We start from the raw sequence: 19,195 nt of genomic DNA, 5'->3' as shown, positions 1-19,195 counted from the left end.
ACCCGGGTCACCTCCAGATCACACACCGAGGAGCAGTGCACAGAGGAGCTATTCGACTTCCTGCACGCCCGAGATCATTGTGTAAGTGACTGCAGCAAGAGGGCGGAGCTATCAGCGCAGGGGGCGGGGTCATCACAGGGAGCTCTCACTACAGCACAGGGGGCGGGGTCATCACAGGGAGCTCACACTACAGCACAGGGGGCGGGGTCATCACAGGGAGCTCTCACTACAGCACAGGGGGCGGGGTCATCACAGGGAGCTCTCACTACAGCACAGGGGGCGGGGTCATCACAGGGAGCTCTCGCTACATCACAGGGGGCGGGGTCATCACAGGGAGCTCTCGCTACAGCACAGTGGGTGGGGTCATCACAGGGAGCTCACACTACAGCACAGGGGGCGGGGTCATCACAGGGAGCTCTCACTACAGCACAGGGGGCGGGGTCATCACAGGGAGCTCACACTACAGCACAGGGGGCGGGGTCATCACAGGGAGCTCTCACTACAGCACAGGGGGCGGGGTCATCACAGGGAGCTCTCACTACAGCACAGGGGGCGGGGTCATCACAGGGAGCTCTCGCTACAGCACAGGGGGCGGGGTCATCACAGGGAGCTCTCGCTACAGCACAGGGGGCGGGGTCATCACAGGGAGCTCTCGCTACAGCACAGGGGGCGGGGTCATCACAGGGAGCTCTCGCTACAGCACAGGGGGCGGGGTCATCACAGGGAGCTCTCACTACAGCACAGGGGGTGGGGTCATCACAGGGAGCTCTCGCTACAGCACAGGGGGCGGGGTCATCACAGGGAGCTCTCGCTACAGCACAGGGGGCGGGGTCATCACAGGGAGCTCTCGCTACATCACAGGGGGCGGGGTCATCACAGGGAGCTCTCGCTACAGCACAGGGGGTGGGGTCATCACAGGGAGCTCTCGCTACAGCACAGGGGGTGGGGTCATCACAGGGAACTCTCGCTACAGCACAGTGGGTGGGGTCATCACAGGGAGCTCTCGCTACAGCACAGGGGGTGGGGTCATCACAGGGAACTCTCGCTACAGCACAGGGGGCGGGGTCATCACAGGGAGCTCTCGCTACAGCACAGGGGGCGGGGTCATCACAGGGAGCTCTCGCTACAGCACAGGGGGCGGGGTCATCACAGGGAGCTCTCGCTACAGCACAGGGGGCGGGTCATCACAGGGAGCTCTCGCTACAGCACAGGGGGCGGGGTCATCACAGGGAGCTCTCGCTACAGCACAGGGGGCGGGGTCATCACAGGGAGCTCTCGCTACAGCACAGGGGGCGGGGTCATCACAGGGAGCTCGCTACAGCACAGGGGGCGGGGTCATCACAGGGAGCTCACGCTACAGCACAGGGGGCGGGGTCATCACAGGGAGCTCTCGCTACAGCACAGGGGGCGGGGTCATCACAGGGAGCTCTCGCTACAGCACAGGGGGCGGGGTCATCACAGGGAGCTCTCGCTACAGCACAGGGGGCGGGGTCATCACAGGGAGCTCACGCTACAGCACAGGGGGCGGGGTCATCACAGGGAGCTCTCGCTACAGCACAGGGGGCGGGGTCATCACAGGGAGCTCTCGCTACAGCACAGGGGGCGGGGTCATCACAGGGAGCTCTCGCTACAGCACAGGGGGCGGGGTCATCACAGGGAGCTCTCGCTACAGCACAGGGGCGGGGTCATCACAGGGAGCTCTCGCTACAGCACAGGGGGCGGGGTCATCACAGGGAGCTCTCGCTACAGCACAGGGGGCGGGGTCATCACAGGGAGCTCTCGCTACAGCACAGGGGGCGGGGTCATCACAGGGAGCTCTCGCTACAGCACAGGGGGCGGGGTCATCACAGGGAGCTCTCGCTACAGCACAGGGGGCGGGGTCATCACAGGGAGCTCTCGCTACAGCACAGGGGGCGGGGTCATCACAGGGAGCTCTCGCTACAGCACAGGGGGCGGGGTCATCTCAGGGAGCACTCGCTACAGCACAGGGGGCGGGGTCATCACAGGGAGCACTCGCTACAGCACAGGGGGCGGGGTCATCACAGGGAGCTCTCGCTACAGCACAGGGGGCGGGGTCATCACAGGGAGCTCTCGCTACAGCACAGGGGGCGGGGTCATCACAGGGAGCTCTCGCTACAGCACAGGGGGCGGGGTCATCACAGGGAGCTCTCGCTACAGCACAGGGGGCGGGGTCATCACAGGGAGCACTCGCTACAGCACAGGGGGCGGGGTCATCACAGGGAGCTCTCGCTACAGCACAGGGGGCGGGGTCATCTCAGGGAGCACTCGCTACAGCACAGGGGGCGGGGTCATCACAGGGAGCACTCGCTACAGCACAGGGGGCGGGGTCATCACAGGGAGCTCTCGCTACAGCACAGGGGGCGGGGTCATCACAGGGAGCTCTCGCTACAGCACAGGGGGCGGGTTCATCACAGGGAGCTCTCTCTACAGCACAGGGGGCGGGTTCATCACAGGGAGCTCTCGCTACAGCACAGGGGGCGGGGTCATCACAGGGAGCTCTCGCTACAGCACAGGGGGCGGGGTCATCACAGGGAGCTCTCGCTACAGCACAGGGGGAGGGGTCATCACAGGGAGCTCTCGCTACAGCACAGGGGGCGGGGTCATCACAGGGAGCTCTCGCTACAGCACAGGGGGCGGGGTCATCACAGGGAGCTCTCGCTACAGCACAGGGGGCGGGGTCATCACAGGGAGCTCTCGCTACATCACAGGGGGCTCTCGCTACAGCACAGGGGGCGGGGTCATCACAGGGAGCTCTCGCTACAGCACAGGGGGCGGGGTCATCACAGGGAGCTCTCGCTACAGCACAGGGGGCGGGGTCATCACAGGGAGCTCTCGCTACAACACAGGGGGCGGGGTCATCACAGGGAGCTCTCGCTACAGCACAGGGGGCGGGGTCATCACAGGGAGCTCTCGCTACAGCACAGGGGGCGGGGTCATCACAGGGAGCTCTCGCTACAGCACAGGGGGCGGGGTCATCACAGGGAGCTCTCGCTACAGCACAGGGGGCGGGGTCATCACAGGGAGCTCTCGCTACAGCACAGGGGGCGGGGTCATCACAGGGAGCTCTCGCTACAGCACAGGGGGCGGGTTAATCACAGGGAGCTCTCGCTACAGCACAGGGGGCGGGGTCATCACAGGGAGCTCTCACTACAGCACAGGGGGCGGGGTCATCACAGGGAGCTCTCACTACAGCACAGGGGGCGGGGTCATCACGCACAGAGATTCGGCAGTAGAGCTCCTTGGTTTCTGCTGTGTTGTCACCTAGACTGGGTGGAGGGTGAGGAGGTGGTTGGCAATTGGCTGAAGGAGGTTGTGCGAGGGAGGGGGGGTGCGGAGGAGGTTGGCGGGGGGTGTGGAGGAGGTTGGCGGTAGGCTGGTGATGATGATTATGGTCTTCTCTCTGTACAGGTGGCACATAAACTCTTCAAGCACATGAAGTAGACGTTGAGGGATGTTGTTTGGGTTGCGTCCCCTGAATTTCCTATCGCTGAGCTTCTCCCTTATATTAACCAGCATCCGGCCCCGAGGGATGAACGTCGACCACTCTGAAACAAGAGACCCCTGTCCTCTTTATCAATAAATGTGATATGAAAGTGTTAATGAGTCTCTGTGTTCTGTCTCCACTTATCTGGAATTTACTATCGGACACCGCACATAGTCCGGAGAATGAGCCGTATATGACTTCACATCATCCCCATCCGAGAAAAACATTGCAACAGTTGTTGGAAATGTGATCGTATGTCACTCGGATCAGTGGGGGTCCAACTGGCAGGACCTGAGCAAAAAGAGGCAACAGCACTGATTTGGTGTTGTGGTCGGCAGCCTCCATACTATAAAGGTTATAACCTCCATTCTCTTAGTTAATAAGTAATGTGTATTACATCTGTGATACTAATGGTGCTACAGCGCAATAATGTGCACATTGTATGGTGTAGTATAGAGGAGCTGTCAGCTCTCCTGTGTGGTGTAGTATAGAGGATCTGTCAGTTCTCCTGTGTGGTGTAGTATAGAGGAGCTGTCAGCTCTCCTGTGTGGTGTAGTATAGAGGAGCTGTCAGCTCTCCTGTGTGGTGTAGTATAGAGGATCTGTCAGCTCTCCTGTGTGGTGTAGTATAGAGGATCTGTCAGTTCTCCTGTGTGATGTAGTATAGAGGATCTGTCAGTTCTCCTGTGTGATGTAGTATAGAGGATCTGTCAGCTCTCCTGTGTGGTGTAGTATGGAGGAGCTGTCAGCTCTCCTGTGTGGTGTAGTATGGAGGATCTGTCAGCTCTCCTGTGTGGTGTAGTATGGAGGAGCTGTCAGTTCTCCTGTGTGGTGTAGTATAGAGGAGCTGTCAGCTCTCCTGTGTGGTGTAGTATAGAGGATCTGTCAGCTCTCCTGTGTGGTGTAGTATAGAGGATCTGTCAGCTCTCCTGTGTAGTGTAGTATAGAGGATCTGTCGGATCTCCTGTGTGGTGTAGTATAGAGGAGCTGTCAGCTCTCCTGTGTGGTGTAGTATAGAGGAGCTGTCGGCTCTCCTGTGTGGTGTAGTATAGAGGATCTGTCAGCTCTCCTGTGTGGTGTAGTATAGAGGATCTGTCAGCTCTCCTGTATGGTGTAGTATAGAGGATCTGTCAGCTCTCCTGTGTGGTGTAGTATAGAGGAGCTGTCGGCTCTCCTGTGTGGTGTAGTATAGAGGAGCTGTCGGCTCTCCTGTGTGGTGTAGTATAGAGGATCTGTCGGCTCTCCTGTGTGGTGTAGTATAGAGGATCTGTCAGCTCTCCTGTGTGGTGTAGTATAGAGGATCTGTCAGTTCTCCTGTGTGGTGTAGTATAGAGGAGCTGTCAGCTCTCCTGTGTGGTGTAGTATGGAGGATCTGTCAGCTCTCCTGTGGTGTATAGAGGAGCTGTCATCTCTCCTGTGTGGTGTAGTATAGAGGATCTGTCAGCTCTCCTGTGTGGTGTAGTATAGAGGATCTGTCAGTTCTCCTGTGTGGTGTAGTATAGAGGATCTGTCAGCTCTCCTGTGTGGTGTAGTATAGAGGATCTGTCAGTTCTGTGTGGTGTAGTATAGAGGATCTGTCAGCTCTCCTGTGGTGTAGTATAGAGGATCTGTCAGTTCTCCTGTGTGGTGTAGTATAGAGGAGCTGTCAGTTCTCCTGTGTGGTGTATAGAGGAGCTGTCAGCTCTCCTGTGTGGTGTAGTATAGAGGATCTGTCAGCTCTCCTGTGTGGTGTAGTATAGAGGATCTGTCAGTTCTCCTGTGTGGTGTAGTATAGAGGATCTGTCAGTTCTCCTGTGTGGTGTAGTATAGAGGATCTGTCAGTTCTCCTGTGTGGTGTAGTATAGAGGATCTGTCAGTTCTCCTGTGTGGTGTAGTATAGAGGATCTGTCAGTTCTCCTGTGTGGTGTAGTATAGAGGATCTGTCAGCTCTCCTGTGTAGTGTAGAGGATCTGTCAGCTCTCCTGTGTGGTGTAGTATAGAGGATGTCAGCTCTCCTGTGTGGTATACTATAGAGGATCTTTCAGTTCTCCTGTGTGGTGTAGTATAGAGGATCTGTCAGTTCTCCTGTGTGGTGTAGTATAGAGGATCTGTCAGTTCTCTTGTGTGGTGTAGTATAGAGGAGCTGTCCGCTCTCCTGTGTGGTGTAGTATAGAGGATCTGTCAGCTCTCTTGTGTGGTGTAGTATAGAGGATCTGTCAGCTCTCCTGTGTGGTGTAGTATAGAGGATCTGTCAGCTCTCCTATGTGGTGTAGTATAGAGGATCTGTCCGTTCTCCTGTGTTGTATAGTATAGAGGATCTGTCAGTTCTCCTGTGTGGTATAGTATAGAGGATCTGTCAGTTCTCCTGTGTGGTGTAGTATAGAGGATCTGTCAGTTCTGTGTGGTGTAGTATAGAGGATCTGTCAGCTCTCCTGTGTGGTGTAGTATAGAGGATCTGTCAGTTCTCCTGTGTGGTGTAGTATAGAGGATCTGTCAGCTCTCCTGTGTAGTGTAGAGGATCTGTCAGCTCTCCTGTGTAGTGTAGAGGATCTGTCAGCTCTCCTGTGTAGTGTAGAGGATCTGTCAGTTCTCCTGTGTGGTGTAGTATAGAGGATCTGTCAGCTCTCCTGTGTGGTGTAGTATGGAGGATCTGTCAGCTCTCCTGTGTGGTGTAGTATGCAGGAGCTGTCAGTTCTCCTGTGTGGTGTAGTATAGAGGAGCTGTCGGCTCTCCTGTGTGGTGTAGTATAGAGGAGCTCTCCTGTGTGGTGTAGTATAGAGGAGCTCTCCTGTGTGGTGTAGTATAGAGGAGCGGTCAGCTCTCCTGTATGGTGTAGTATAGAGGATCTGTCGGCTCTCCTGTGTGGTGTAGTATAGAGGAGCTGTCAGCTCTCCTGTGTGGTGTAGTATAGAGGAGCTGTCAGCTCTCCTGTGTGGTGTAGTATAGAGGAGCTGTCAGCTCTCCTGTGTGGTGTAGTGGATCTGTCAGTTCTCCTGTGTGGTGTAGTATAGAGGATCTGTCAGCTCTCCTGTGTGGTGTAGTATAGAGGAGCTGTCAGCTCTGCTGTGTGGTGTAGTATAGAGGAGCTGTCAGCTCTCCTGTGTGGTGTAGTATAGAGGATCTGTCAGCTCTCCTGTGTGGTGTAGTGTAGAGGAGCTGTCAGCTCTCCTGTGTGGTGTAGTATAGAGGAGGTGTCGGCTCTCCTGTGTGGTGTAGTATAGAGGAGCTCTCCTGTGTGGTGTAGTATAGAGGATCTGTCAGCTCTCCTGTGTGGTGTAGTATAGAGGATCTGTCAGCTCTCCTGTGTGGTGTAGTATAGAGGATCTGTCAGCTCTCCTGTGTGGTGTAGTATAGAGGATCTGTCAGCTCTCCTGTGTGGTGTAGTATAGAGGATCTGTCAGCTCTCCTGTGTGGTGTAGTATAGAGGATCTGTCAGCTCTCCTGTGTGGTGTAGTATAGAGGAGCTGTCAGTTCTCCTGTGTGGTGTAGTATAGAGGAGCTCTCCTGTGTGGTGTAGTATAGAGGATCTGTCGGCTCTCCTGTGTGGTGTAGTGTAGAGGAGCTGTCAGCTCTCCTGTGTGGTGTAGTATAGAGGAGGTGTCGGCTCTCCTGTGTGGTGTAGTATAGAGGAGCTCTCCTGTGTGGTGTAGTATAGAGGATCTGTCAGCTCTCCTGTGTGGTGTAGTATAGAGGATCTGTCAGCTCTCCTGTGTGGTGTAGTATAGAGGATCTGTCAGCTCTCCTGTGTGGTGTAGTATAGAGGATCTGTCAGCTCTCCTGTGTGGTGTAGTATAGAGGAGCTGTCGGCTCTCCTGTGTGGTGTAGTATAGAGGAGCTGTCGGCTCTCCTGGGTGGTGTAGTATAGAGGAGCTGCCGGCTCTCCTGTGTGGTGTAGTATAGAGGAGCTGCCAGCTCTCCTGTGTGGTGTAGTATAGAGGAGCTGCCAGCTCTCCTGTGTGGTGTAGTATAGAGGAGCTGCCAGTTCTGTGTGGTGTAGTATAGAGGAGCTGCCAGCTCTCCTGTGTGGTGTAGTATAGAGGATCTGTCAGCTCTCCTGTGTGGTGTAGTATAGAGGAGCTCTCCTGTGTGGTGTAGTATAGAGGAGCTGTCAGCTCTCCTGTGTGGTGTAGTATAGAGGAGCTGTCAGTTCTCCTGTGTGGTGTAGTATAGAGGAGCTGCCAGCTCTCCTGTGTGGTGTAGTATAGAGGAGGTGTCAGCTCTCCTGTGTGGTGTAGTATAGAGGAGCTCTCCTGTGTGGTGTAGTATAGAGGAGCTCTCCTGTGTGGTGTAGTATAGAGGAGCTGTCAGCTCTCCTGTGTGGTGTAGTATAGAGGAGCTGTCAGTTCTCCTGTGTGGTGTAGTATAGAGGATCTGTCAGCTCTCCAGTGTAGTGTAGAGGAGCTGTCAGCTCTCCTGTGTGGTGTAGTGTAGAGGATCTGTCAGTTCTCCTGTGTGGTGTAGTATAGAGGATCTGTCAGCTCTCCTGTGTGGTGTAGTATAGAGGATCTGTCAGCTCTCCTGTGTGGTGTAGTATAGAGGAGCTGTCAGCTCTTCTGTGTGGTGTAGTATAGAGGAGCTGTCAGCTCTCCTGTGTGGTGTAGTATAGAGGAGCTGTCAGCTCTCCTGTGTGGTGTAGTATAAAGGATCTGTCAGCTCTCCTGTGTGGTGTAGTATAGAGGAGCTGTCAGCTCTCCTGTGTGGTGTAGTGTAGAGGATCTGTCAGCTCTCCTGTGTGGTGTAGTATAGAGGAGCTGTCAGCTCTCCTGTGTGGTGTAGTATAGAGGATCTGTCAGCTCTCCTGTGTGGTGTAGTATAGAGGATCTGTCAGCTCTCCTGTGTGGTGTAGTATAGAGGATCTGTCAGCTCTCCTGTGTGGTGTAGTATAGAGGAGCTGTCAGCTCTCCTGTGTGGTGTAGTATAGAGGATCTGTCAGCTCTCCTGTGTGGTGTAGTATAGAGGATCTGTCAGCTCTCCTGTGTGGTGTAGTATAGAGGAGCTGTCAGCTCTCCTGTGTGGTGTAGTATAGAGGAGCTGCCAGCTCTCCTGTGTGGTGTGGTGTATAGAGGAGCTGCCAGCTCTCCTGTGTGGTGTGGTGTATAGAGGATCTGTCAGCTCTCCTGTGTGGTGTGGTGTATAGAGGAGCTGCCAGCTCTCCTGTGTAGTGTAGAGGATCTGTCGGCTCTCCTGTGTGGTGTAGTAGAGGATCTGTCAGCTCTCCTGTGTGGTGTAGTATGGAGGATCTGTCAGCTCTCCTGTGTGGTGTAGTATGGAGGATCTGTCAGCTCTCCTGTGTGGTGTAGTATAGAGGATCTGTCAGCTCTCCTGTGTGGTGTAGTATGGAGGATCTGTCAGCTCTCCTGTGTGGTGTAGTGTAGAGGATCTGTCAGCTCTCCTGTGTGGTGTAGTATAGAGGAGCTGTCAGCTCTCCTGTGTGGTGTAGTATGAAGGATCTGTCAGCTCTCCTGTGTGGTGTAGTATAGAGGATCTGTCAGTTCTCCTGTGTGGTGTAGTATAGAGGAGCTGTCAGCTCTCCTGTGTGGTGTAGTATGGAGGAGCTGTCAGCTCTCCTGTGTGGTGTAGTATGAAGGATCTGTCAGTTCTCCTGTGTGGTGTAGTATAGAGGAGCTGTCAGTTCTCCTGTGTGGTGTAGTATAGAGGATCTGTCAGCTCTCCTGTGTGGTGTAATATAGAGGAGCTGTCAGCTCTCCTGTGTGGTGTAGTATAGAGGATCTGTCAGCTCTCCTGTGTGGTGTAGTATAGAGGATCTGTCAGCTCTCCTGTGTGGTGTAGTATAGAGGATCTGTCAGTTCTCCTGTGTGGTGTAGTATAGAGGATCTGTCAGTTCTCCTGTGTGGTGTAGTATAGAGGAGCTGTCAGCTCTCCTGTGTGGTGTAGTATAGAGGATCTGTCAGCTCTCCTGTGTGGTGTAGTATAGAGGATCTGTCCGCTCTCCTGTGTGGTGTAGTATAGAGGAGCTGTCAGTTCTCCTGTGTGGTGTAGTATGGAGGATCTGTCAGCTCTCCTGTGTGGTGTAGTATAGAGGATCTGTCAGTTCTCCTGTGTGGTGTAGTATAGAGGAGCTGTCAGCTCTCCTGTGTGGTGTAGTATAGAGGATCTGTCAGCTCTCCTGTGTGGTGTAGTATAGAGGATCTGTCCGCTCTCCTGTGTGGTGTAGTATAGAGGAGCTGTCAGTTCTCCTGTGTGGTGTAGTATAGAGGAGCTGTCAGCTCTCCTGTGTGGTGTAGTATAGAGGATCTGTCAGCTCTCCTGTGTGGTGTAGTATAGAGGATCTGTCAGCTCTCCTGTGTGGTGTAGTATAGAGCATCTTTAGCTCTCCTGTGTGGTGTAGTATAGAGGATCTGTTGGCTCTCCTGTGTGGTGTAGTATAGAGGAGCTGTCAGCTCTCCTGTGTGGTGTAGTATAGAGGAGCTGTCAGCTCTCCTGTGTGGTGTAGTATAGAGGATCTGTCAGTTCTCTTGTGTGGTGTAGTGTAGAGGATCTGTCAGTTCTCCTGTGTGGTGTAGTATAGAGGAGCTGTCAGCTCTCCTGTGTGGTGTAGTATAGAGGAGCTGTCAGCTCTCTTGTGTGGTGTAGTATAGAGGAGTTGTCAGCTCTCCTGTGTGGTGTAGTATAGAGCATCTTTAGCTCTCCTGTGTGGTGTAGTATAGAGGATCTGTTGGCTCTCCTGTGTGGTGTAGTATAGAGGAGCGGTCAGCTCTCCTGTGTGGTGTAGTATAGAGGATCTGTCAGCTCTCCTGTGTGGTGTAGTATAGAGGAGCTGTCAGTTCTCCTGTGTGGTGTAGTATAGAGGAGCTGTCAGCTCTCCTGTGTGGTGTAGTATAGAGGAGCTGTCAGCTCTCCTGTGTGGTGTAGTATAGAGGATCTGTCAGCTCTCCTGTGTGGTGTAGTATGGAGGATCTGTCAGCTCTCCTGTGTAGTGTAGTATAGAGGAGCTGTCAGCTCTCTTGTGTGGTGTAGTATGGAGGATCTGTCAGCTCTCCTGTGTGGTGTAGTATAGAGGAGCTGTCAGCTCTCCTGTGTGGTGTAGTGTAGAGGATCTGTCCGCTCTCCTGTGTGGTGTAGTATAGAGGAGCTGTCAGCTCACCTGTGTGGTATAGTATAGAGGATCAGTCAGCTCACCTGTGTGGTGTAGTATAGAGGATCTGTCAGTTCTCCTGTGTGGTGTAGTATAGAGGAGCTGTTAGTTCTCCTGTGTGGTGTAGTATAGAGGATCTGTCCGCTCTCCTGTGTGGTGTAGTATAGAGGAGCTGTCAGCTCTCCTGTGTGGTGTAGTATAGAGGAGCTGTCAGCTGATTCCTCGTTTAGGGCCGTGTTCACATGCGGCAGAGGACGCCGCTGATTCCTGTGTTCACATGTTTCGGTCACATGAAGGAAACTGATTTTGGTGGTATGAACGTCCCCAACAATCTGCCGCGTGTGAATTGTGTCTGATCGTCCCTGACGTAGCGCCGCCACATTGACCGTCAGGGTATGTTCACACGGCCAAATTACGGACGTAATTCGGGCGTTTTACGCCTGGAATTACGTCCGAAATTACGGTTTGAAAGCAATGGGCTGACGTTTGTCTGTTCACACGAGGCGTATATTTACGCGTCGCTGTCAAAAGACAGCGCGTAAATAGACGCCCGCGCCAAAGAAGTGTCATGTTACTTCTTCAGACGTAAATGGAGCCGTTTTTCATGGACTCCATGGAAAACCTGCTCCAGTCACGTCCGTAATTGACACGGTGTTCAAGCGCCTGCACATGCCGTTACGGCTGAAATGACGGGGCTCTTTTCTCCTGGAAACAGCCCGGTCATTTCGGCCGTTAGGGACGCTGCCGTGTGAACATACCCTTACAATACTACGTTTAACTCTTCAGTTGCTGGCAGAGATCCCCGGCAGCCCGCGTGAGGTCCGGTGATGGGTGATCTATAGATCCTGCACTGATCCCTCACCACAGGCTGGACGGGGGCGCGGTCTCCGCTGTATCTGAAGTCAGTACTACATGTAATGGCGGGGGATGGGGAGGAGCCTGGCCCTCTGAGCTCACAATCTACAGGGAACCGGCGCTTCAGGCGTCCTAGTGACCCACGTGGCCTCCATGCCCGGGATGATGGCAGGAGGTGGCCATGATGAGAGTAGTAGTCGCCATAGACGGTATGTAACCACTACATTTAGCCTTGTCTATACCACGTGTACGTTACCCGGAGGATAACCCACGTCATCCATCGATATTACCCCCATCATCCCAGGATCTACCATCGGGGCCGGCACGGAGGACACGTGGGTCACTAGGACGCCGGTATATGGCAGCGGTACCGGAAATGGAGGAGGCGGGCACTTCTGTGCGCTGCGCGGTTTCCCGGCGGGAGGATTTCTCGGCTGCACAGGAACATGGCGGCCTCCATGGGAGCAACGCTGATCCTGCGGAGAGTGCGGGGCCCGGTGCGGATATTCTGCAGATACCGCTACAAAAAGAAATGGGTGAGTCCCCCAAATATATCACATGACCCGGGTAATAATGAGACCCCCAAATATATCACATGACCCGGGTAATAATGAGACCCCCAAGTATATCACATGACCCGGGGTAATAATGAGACCCCCAAATATATCACATGACCCGGGTAATAATGAGTCCCCCCAAATATATCACATGACCCGGGGTAATAATGAGACCCCCAAATATATCACATGACCCGGGTAATAATGAGACCCCCAAGTATATCACATGACCCGGGTAATAATGAGACCCCCAAATATATCACATGACCCGGGTAATAATGAGACCCCCAAACATATCACATGACCCGGGTAATAATGAGTCCCCCAAATATATCACATGACCCGGGTAATTATCCGACCCCCAAATATATCACATGACCGGGGTAATAATGAGACCCCCAAATATATCACATGACCCGGGGTAATAATGAGACCCCCAAATATATCACATGACCCGGGTAATAATGAGACCCCCAAATATATCACATGACCCGGAGTAATAATGAGACCCCCAAATATATCACATGACCCGGGTAATAATGAGACCCCCAAATATATCACATGACCCGGAGTAATAATGAGACCCCCAAATATATCACATGACCCGGGTAATAATGAGACCCCCCAAATATATCACATGACCCGGGTAATAATGAGACCCCCAAATATATCACATGACCCGGGTAATAATGAGACCCCCAAATATATCACATGACCCGGGTAATAATGAGACCCCCAAATATATCACATGACCCGGGGTAATAATGAGACCCCCAAATATATCACATGACCCGGGTAATAATGAGACCCCCAAATATATCACATGACCCGGGTAATAATGAGACCCCCCAAATATATCACATGACCCGGGTAATAATGAGACCCCCCAAATATATCACATGACCCGGGTAATAATGAGACCCCCAAATATATCACATGACCCGGGTAATAATAAGTCCCCCCAAATATATCACATGACCTGGAGTAATAATGAGGCCCCCAAATATATCACATGACCCGGGTAATAATGAGACCCCCAAATATATCACATGACCCGGGTAATAATGAGACCCCAAATATATCACATGACCCGGGTAATAATGAGACCCCCAAATATATCACATGACCCGGGTAATAATGAGACCCCCAAATATATCACATGACCCGGAGTAATAATGAGTCCCCCCAAATATATCACATGACCCGGGTAATAATGAGACCCCCAAATATATCACATGACCCGGGTAATTATCCGACCCCCAAACATATCACATGACCCGGGTAATAATGAGACCCCCAAACATATCACATGACCCGGGTAATAATGAGACCCCCAAATATATCACATGACCCGGGTAATAATGAGACCCCCAAACATATCACATGACCCGGGTAATAATGAGACCCCCAAATATATCACATGACCCGGGTAATAATGAGACCCCCAAATATATCACATGACCCGGAGTAATAATGAGTCCCCCCAAATATATCACATGACCCGGGTAATAATGAGACCCCCAAATATATCACATGACCCGGGTAATTATCCGACCCCCAAACATATCACATGACCCGGGTAATAATGAGACCCCCAAACATATCACATGACCCGGGTAATAATGAGACCCCCAAATATATCACATGACCCGGGTAATAATGAGACCCCCAAACATATCACATGACCCGGGTAATAATGAGACCCCCAAATATATCACATGACCCGGGTAATAATGAGTCCCCCAAATATATCACATGACCCGGATAATTATCCGACCCCCAAATATATCACATGACCGGGGTAATAATGAGACCCCCAAATATATCACATGACCCGGAGTAATAATGAGACCCCCAAATATATCACATGACCCGGGTAATAATGAGACCCCCAAATATATCACATGACCCGGAGTAATAATGAGACCCCCAAATATATCACATGACCCGGGTAATAATGAGACCCCCAAATATATCACATGACCCGGGTAATAATGAGACCCCCAAATATATCACATGACCCGGGTAATAATGAGACCCCCCAAATATATCACATGACCCGGGTAATAATGAGACCCCCAAATATATCACATGACCCGGGTAATAATGAGACCCCCCAAATATATCACATGACCTGGAGTAATAATGAGGCCCCCAAATATATCACATGACCCGGGTAATAATGAGACCCCCAAATATATCACATGACCCGGGTAATAATGAGTCCCCCCAAATATATCACATGACCCGGGTAATAATGAGACCCCCAAATATATCACATGACCCGGGGTAATAATGAGACCCCAAATATATCACATGACCCGGGTAATAATGAGACCCCCAAATATATCACATGACCCGGGTAATAATGAGACCCCCAAATATATCACATGACCCGGGGTAATAATGAGACCCCCAAATATATCACATGACCCGGGGTAATAATTAGACCCCCAAATATATCACATGACCCGGGGTAATAATGAGACCCCAAATATATCACATGACCCGGGTAATAATGAGACCCCCAAATATATCACATGACCCGGGTAATAATGAGACCCCCAAATATATCACATGACCCGGGTAATAATGAGACCCCCAAATATATCACATGACCCGGGTAATAATGAGTCCCCCAAATATATCACATGACCCGGGGTAATAATGAGACCCCCAAATATATCACATGACCCGGATAATAATGAGACCCCCAAATATATCACATGACCCGGGGTAATAATGAGTCCCCCCAAATATATCACATGACCCGGGTAATAATGAGACCCCCAAATATATCACATGACCCGGGTAATAATGAGACCCCCAAATATATCACATGACCCGGGGTAATAATGAGACCCCCAAATATATCACATGACCCGGGGTAATAATGAGACCCCCAAATATATCACATGACCCGGGTAATAATGAGACCCCCAAATATATCACATGACCCGGGGTAATAATGAGACCCCCAAATATATCACATGAGCATTGTTTTAGATGTGCGGGGGAGGGGCTAGTTCCTGATCTGGTCATGTGACTCCGTTGTCTTCCAGGCCACCAGTTTTGCGGCCGCCTCGTGCCCGCGGCTCGCTCTGCAGTATTTCGATATGAATTACAGCGCGCAGTTTGGTGACGTTTGGCCGTCGGTCCGGATCGGCCTCCTGTCGGAGCAGAAGTATGGCGCCCTCCTCAATAACTTCTCCAGCGTGGAGACGGTCACCCACGCCCTGCGCTCCTTAAAAGCTTCCGACTTCCTGCATGAGGCCCGCGCTGCGATGACGGGGTCCCCAGGAGTAATGGCGGTGAGCCCAGCGGAAACGTTACGCACCTCCAACCTCACATGTTACACCTTCCCACGTGGTGACATCAGCCGCTTCCCGCCAGCCAGGTACCGAACCTTCAATTCTCCCGGGGGCCCTCGAGGGCCACATCCTCTCTGGAGGCTGCAGCTCGTATCAAAATGTCATAGACCGCGGAGCTGCTAGAAACGCGCGCCATATTTATTGCGGGGGTGGGGCTCGGCATTCACCACATTTCTACATGGAATTAAAAGTTTGGCGTTTTATGTGCAGCTGCCGCACCTTAACTGTGGTCACGTGGTGGTCCGTGTAACGGGCGGCATCCTGCCCTGTAATAAGCCTATAATGATCTGGCGCTCCTCCCCCGTCACAGGTCCAGTGCCCTGGGTCTCCTGGAGTATTATCTGCTGGACGCTGCCTCGCTCCTCCCGGTCCTCGCTCTCAACGTCCAACCAGAAAACCGCGTGCTGGACCTGTGCGCCGCCCCGGGGGGGAAGACGCTGGCGCTGCTGATGGAGGGCTGCGGTAAGAGGCGGGGGCTGCGTCGGGCTCTTCTTCAGGGGTAAATAGGTCTCAGTTTTCGCTCTTCTCTCTGCTGCAGGATATTTAGCAGCCAATGACCCGTCCATCTCCCGCTGTAATCGCCTGCGCCGGGTCCTGCAGTCCTACGTCCCGCGGGAGCAGCGTACAGACAGCAGGGTGCGGGTCACGTCCTGGAGCGGCACAGACTGGCCGGAGGACGCCGTGTATGACCGGGTCAGTATCTGGAGGTTCACCCCTTATCCTGTTACCCCTCCCCCTCTCTCTGCAGAGCGGGGGTGGGGTGACCGGTGTGATATGTGACCCTTGTACGCAGGTTCTGGTGGACGCTCCTTGTACTACGGACCGACACTCCCTGCAGGAGGAGGAGAACAACATCTTCCATCGCATGAGGAGGAAGGAGCGGCAGATGTTACCCCTACTGCAGACGCAGCTGCTGCTGTAAGTATGTGACACCCCCACCACTACCTGCGATTAGAAGACAGCAGAGCATCTCCCATTGCATTGTCTACCTGTCTGCAGAGCATCTCCCATTGCATTGTCTACCTGTCTGCAGAGCATCTCCCATTGCATTGTCTACCTGTCTGCAGAGCATCTCCCATTGCATTGTCTACCTGTCTGCAGAGCATCTGCCATTGCATTGTCTACCTGTCTGCAGAGCATCTGCCATTGCATTGTTTACCTGTCTGCAGAGCATCTCACATTGCATTGTTTACCTGTCTGCAGAGCATCTCGCATTGCATTGTTTACCTGTCTGCAGAGCATCTCGCATTGCATTGTCTACCTGTCTGCAGAGCATCTCACATTGCATTGTTTACCTGTCTGCAGAGCATCTCACATTGCATTGTTTACCTGTCTGCAGAGCATCTCACATTGCATTGTTTACCTGTCTGCAGAGCATCTCACATTGCATTGTTTACCTGTCTGCAGAGCATCTCACACTGCATTGTTTACCTGTCTGCAGAGCATCTCCCATTGCATTGTCTACCTGTCTGCAGAGCATCTCACATTGCATTGTTTACCTGTCTGCAGAGCATCTCACTTCGTTTTGCTTGGATTGATAAGTAATTCATGATTTCCCCCAGTTCTGGTCTGCGGGCGGTGGCACCGGGGGGAGATGTGGTCTACTCCACCTGCACATTGTCGACGCTGCAGAATGAGTGTGTAGTGGAGCGAGCCGTGGGCCTGGCGGCGGCTGAGTACGGCGTCCACGCCGAGGTCCAGGATCTGCGCTGCCTCCAGGAGATCTTCAGGAAGACGTTTAGTTTTCACTTGGATTGTCGCCTGGGAGAACTGGTGCTGCCGCATCTCACCGCCAACTATGGCCCCCTGTACCTGTGCAAGCTGCGGCGGCTGCGCTGACGTGCCGGACTCCATTATCTGCCGCCTTCGTGTCATCGTTACATTAATGATACATTGTAATAAAGACCATGTGACCGGCGCCGTCCACTTCCTCATTACGTTACGTCACTCCTCAGTTTGGGGTAATCTGAGCGTCCGGCCGTCGGCTTCAGAAGGGAGCGCGTCCGTCTCGTGGGGGCGATCTATACACTGGTCACTAGGAGCTTACACATCTGTACACAGGGCGCCCCTAGAGGCAGCAAGTGGTACCAGTCACACACGTTGCACGTCACATACACTATATGGCCAAAAGTATCTGCACCCCTCATTATTGAGTTCAGGTGTAGGGACTATATACCTGACACTGTCCTGGGAAGCCGCCTGTACATAATGTTTCTGATCTGCCCGGTCACCTGTAAGTGTTATTATCTGCTAGATCTGCCCGGTCACCTGTAAGTGTTATTATTATCTGCTAGATCTGCCCGGTCACCTGTAAGTGTTATTATTATCTGCTAGATCTGCCCGGTCACCTGTAAGTGTTATTATTATCTGCTAGATCTGCCCGGTCACCTGTAAGTGTTATTATTATCTGCTAGATCTGCCCGGTCACCTGTAAGTGTTATTATTATCTGCTAGATCTGCCCGGTCACCTGTAAGTGTTATTATTATCTGCTAGATCTGCCCGGTCACCTGTAAGTGTTCTTATTATCTGCTAGATCTGCCCGGTCACCTGTAAGTGTTGTTATTATCTGCTAGATCTGCCCGGTCACCTGTAAGTGTTATTATTATCTGCTAGATCTGCCCGGTCACCTGTAAGTGTTATTATTATCTGCTAGATCTGCCCGGTCACCTGTAAGTGTTATTATTATCTGCTAGATCTGCCCGGTCACCTGTAAGTGTTATTATTATCTGCTAGATCTGCCCGGTCACCTGTAAGTGTTATTATTATCTGCTAGATCTGCCCGGTCACCTGTAAGTGTTATTATTATCTGCTAGATCTGCCCGGTCACCTGTAAGTGTTATTATTATCTGCTAGATCTGCCCGGTCACCTGTAAGTGTTATTATTATCTGCTAGATCTGCCCGGTCACCTGTAAGTGTTATTATTATCTGCTAGATCTGCCCGGTCACCTGTGTTATTATTATCTGCTAGATCTGCCCGGTCACCTGTAAGTGTTGTTATTATCTGCTAGATCTGCCCGGTCACCTGTAAGTGTTGTTATTATCTGCTAGATCTGCCCGGTCACCTGTAAGTGTTATTATTATCTGCTAGATCTGCCCGGTCACCTGTAAGTGTTATTATTATCTGCTAGATCTGCCCGGTCACCTGTAAGTGTTATTATTATCTGCTAGATCTGCCCGGTCACCTGTAAGTGTTATTATTATCTGCTAGATCTGCCCGGTCACCTGTAAGTGTTATTATTATCTGCTAGATCTGCCCGGTCACCTGTAAGTGTTATTATTATCTGCTAGATCTGCCCGGTCACCTGTGTTATTATTATCTGCTAGATCTGCCCGGTCACCTGTAAGTGTTGTTATTATCTGCTAGATCTGCCCGGTCACCTGTAAGTGTTGTTATTATCTGCTAGATCTGCCCGGTCACCTGTAAGTGTTATTATTATCTGCTAGATCTGCCCGGTCACCTGTAAGTGTTATTATTATCTGCACGGTTTGCCACGGTCACCTGTAAGTGTTAAAGATCTTCCCTGATCACCTGTAACGGAATGGAATTATACGTGTGATTAGTAGGGGCGGGGTTACTTGGGTCAATGATCGGCGGGGGGGGCAGGTTCCATATTTTAGTGTTTTGCAAGTGGGCGGGGTTATACGTGTAAGTGATGGATGAGTCGGGGTTACATGTGTCAGTGCTTTGTAGGGGGCGGGGTAACATGTATGAATGTTCAACGTGTGGCGGGTTACATTGGGTCAATGTTCGGCTTGGGAATGTGGCAGGGGGCGTGGTTACATGTATCAGTGATCGGCAGGGGGCGGGGTTACATTGGATTACTATTGCCA

At 52.1% G+C, this 19,195-nt stretch overlaps 1 protein-coding gene and 1 long non-coding RNA gene across 3 annotated transcripts; both read left to right on the top strand.

The window, feature by feature from the left end:
• On the top strand, positions 1–3,621 carry LOC142657001 (uncharacterized). Its single transcript, XR_012849781.1, has 2 exons — positions 1–81; positions 3,430–3,621. It is a non-coding gene; the product is annotated as an uncharacterized LOC142657001 (long non-coding RNA).
• A 7,893-nt stretch (positions 3,622–11,514) lies between these two features.
• Positions 11,515–17,280, top strand: NSUN4 (NOP2/Sun RNA methyltransferase 4). 2 transcript variants are annotated; one of them, XM_075832052.1, is made up of 7 exons: positions 11,515–11,643; positions 11,739–11,970; positions 15,054–15,388; positions 15,673–15,824; positions 15,901–16,055; positions 16,156–16,280; positions 16,925–17,280. In XM_075832052.1, exons 2-7 carry the CDS (start codon positions 11,881–11,883, stop codon positions 17,199–17,201), a joined length of 1,134 nt encoding a protein of 377 aa, XP_075688167.1. In that variant the 5' UTR covers positions 11,515–11,643; positions 11,739–11,880; the 3' UTR covers positions 17,202–17,280. The 2 variants fall into 2 exon arrangements, with proteins under 2 accessions (XP_075688167.1, XP_075688166.1); XM_075832051.1 differs by having other exon boundaries at positions 11,515–11,970.
• Positions 17,281–19,195: the final 1,915 nt, after the last annotated feature.

The sequence above is a fragment of the Rhinoderma darwinii genome, chromosome 7 (genome assembly GCF_050947455.1).
Source record: "Rhinoderma darwinii isolate aRhiDar2 chromosome 7, aRhiDar2.hap1, whole genome shotgun sequence".
NCBI lineage: Eukaryota > Metazoa > Chordata > Amphibia > Anura > Rhinodermatidae > Rhinoderma > Rhinoderma darwinii.
This window is presented reverse-complemented; position numbering and strand designations above follow the sequence as displayed.

Excerpts from the sequence above, each read along its gene's own strand:
- NSUN4 (XM_075832052.1), top strand. The coding sequence starts at position 11,881 with ATGGCGGCCTCCATGGGAGCAACGCTGATCCTGCGGAGAGTGCGGGGC. Across the intron at positions 15,389-15,672 it reads AGCCGCTTCCCGCCAGCCAG|GTCCAGTGCCCTGGGTCTCC; the intron begins GTACCGAACCTT and ends CCCCCGTCACAG. Across the intron at positions 16,281-16,924 it reads CTGCAGACGCAGCTGCTGCT|TTCTGGTCTGCGGGCGGTGG; the intron begins GTAAGTATGTGA and ends GATTTCCCCCAG.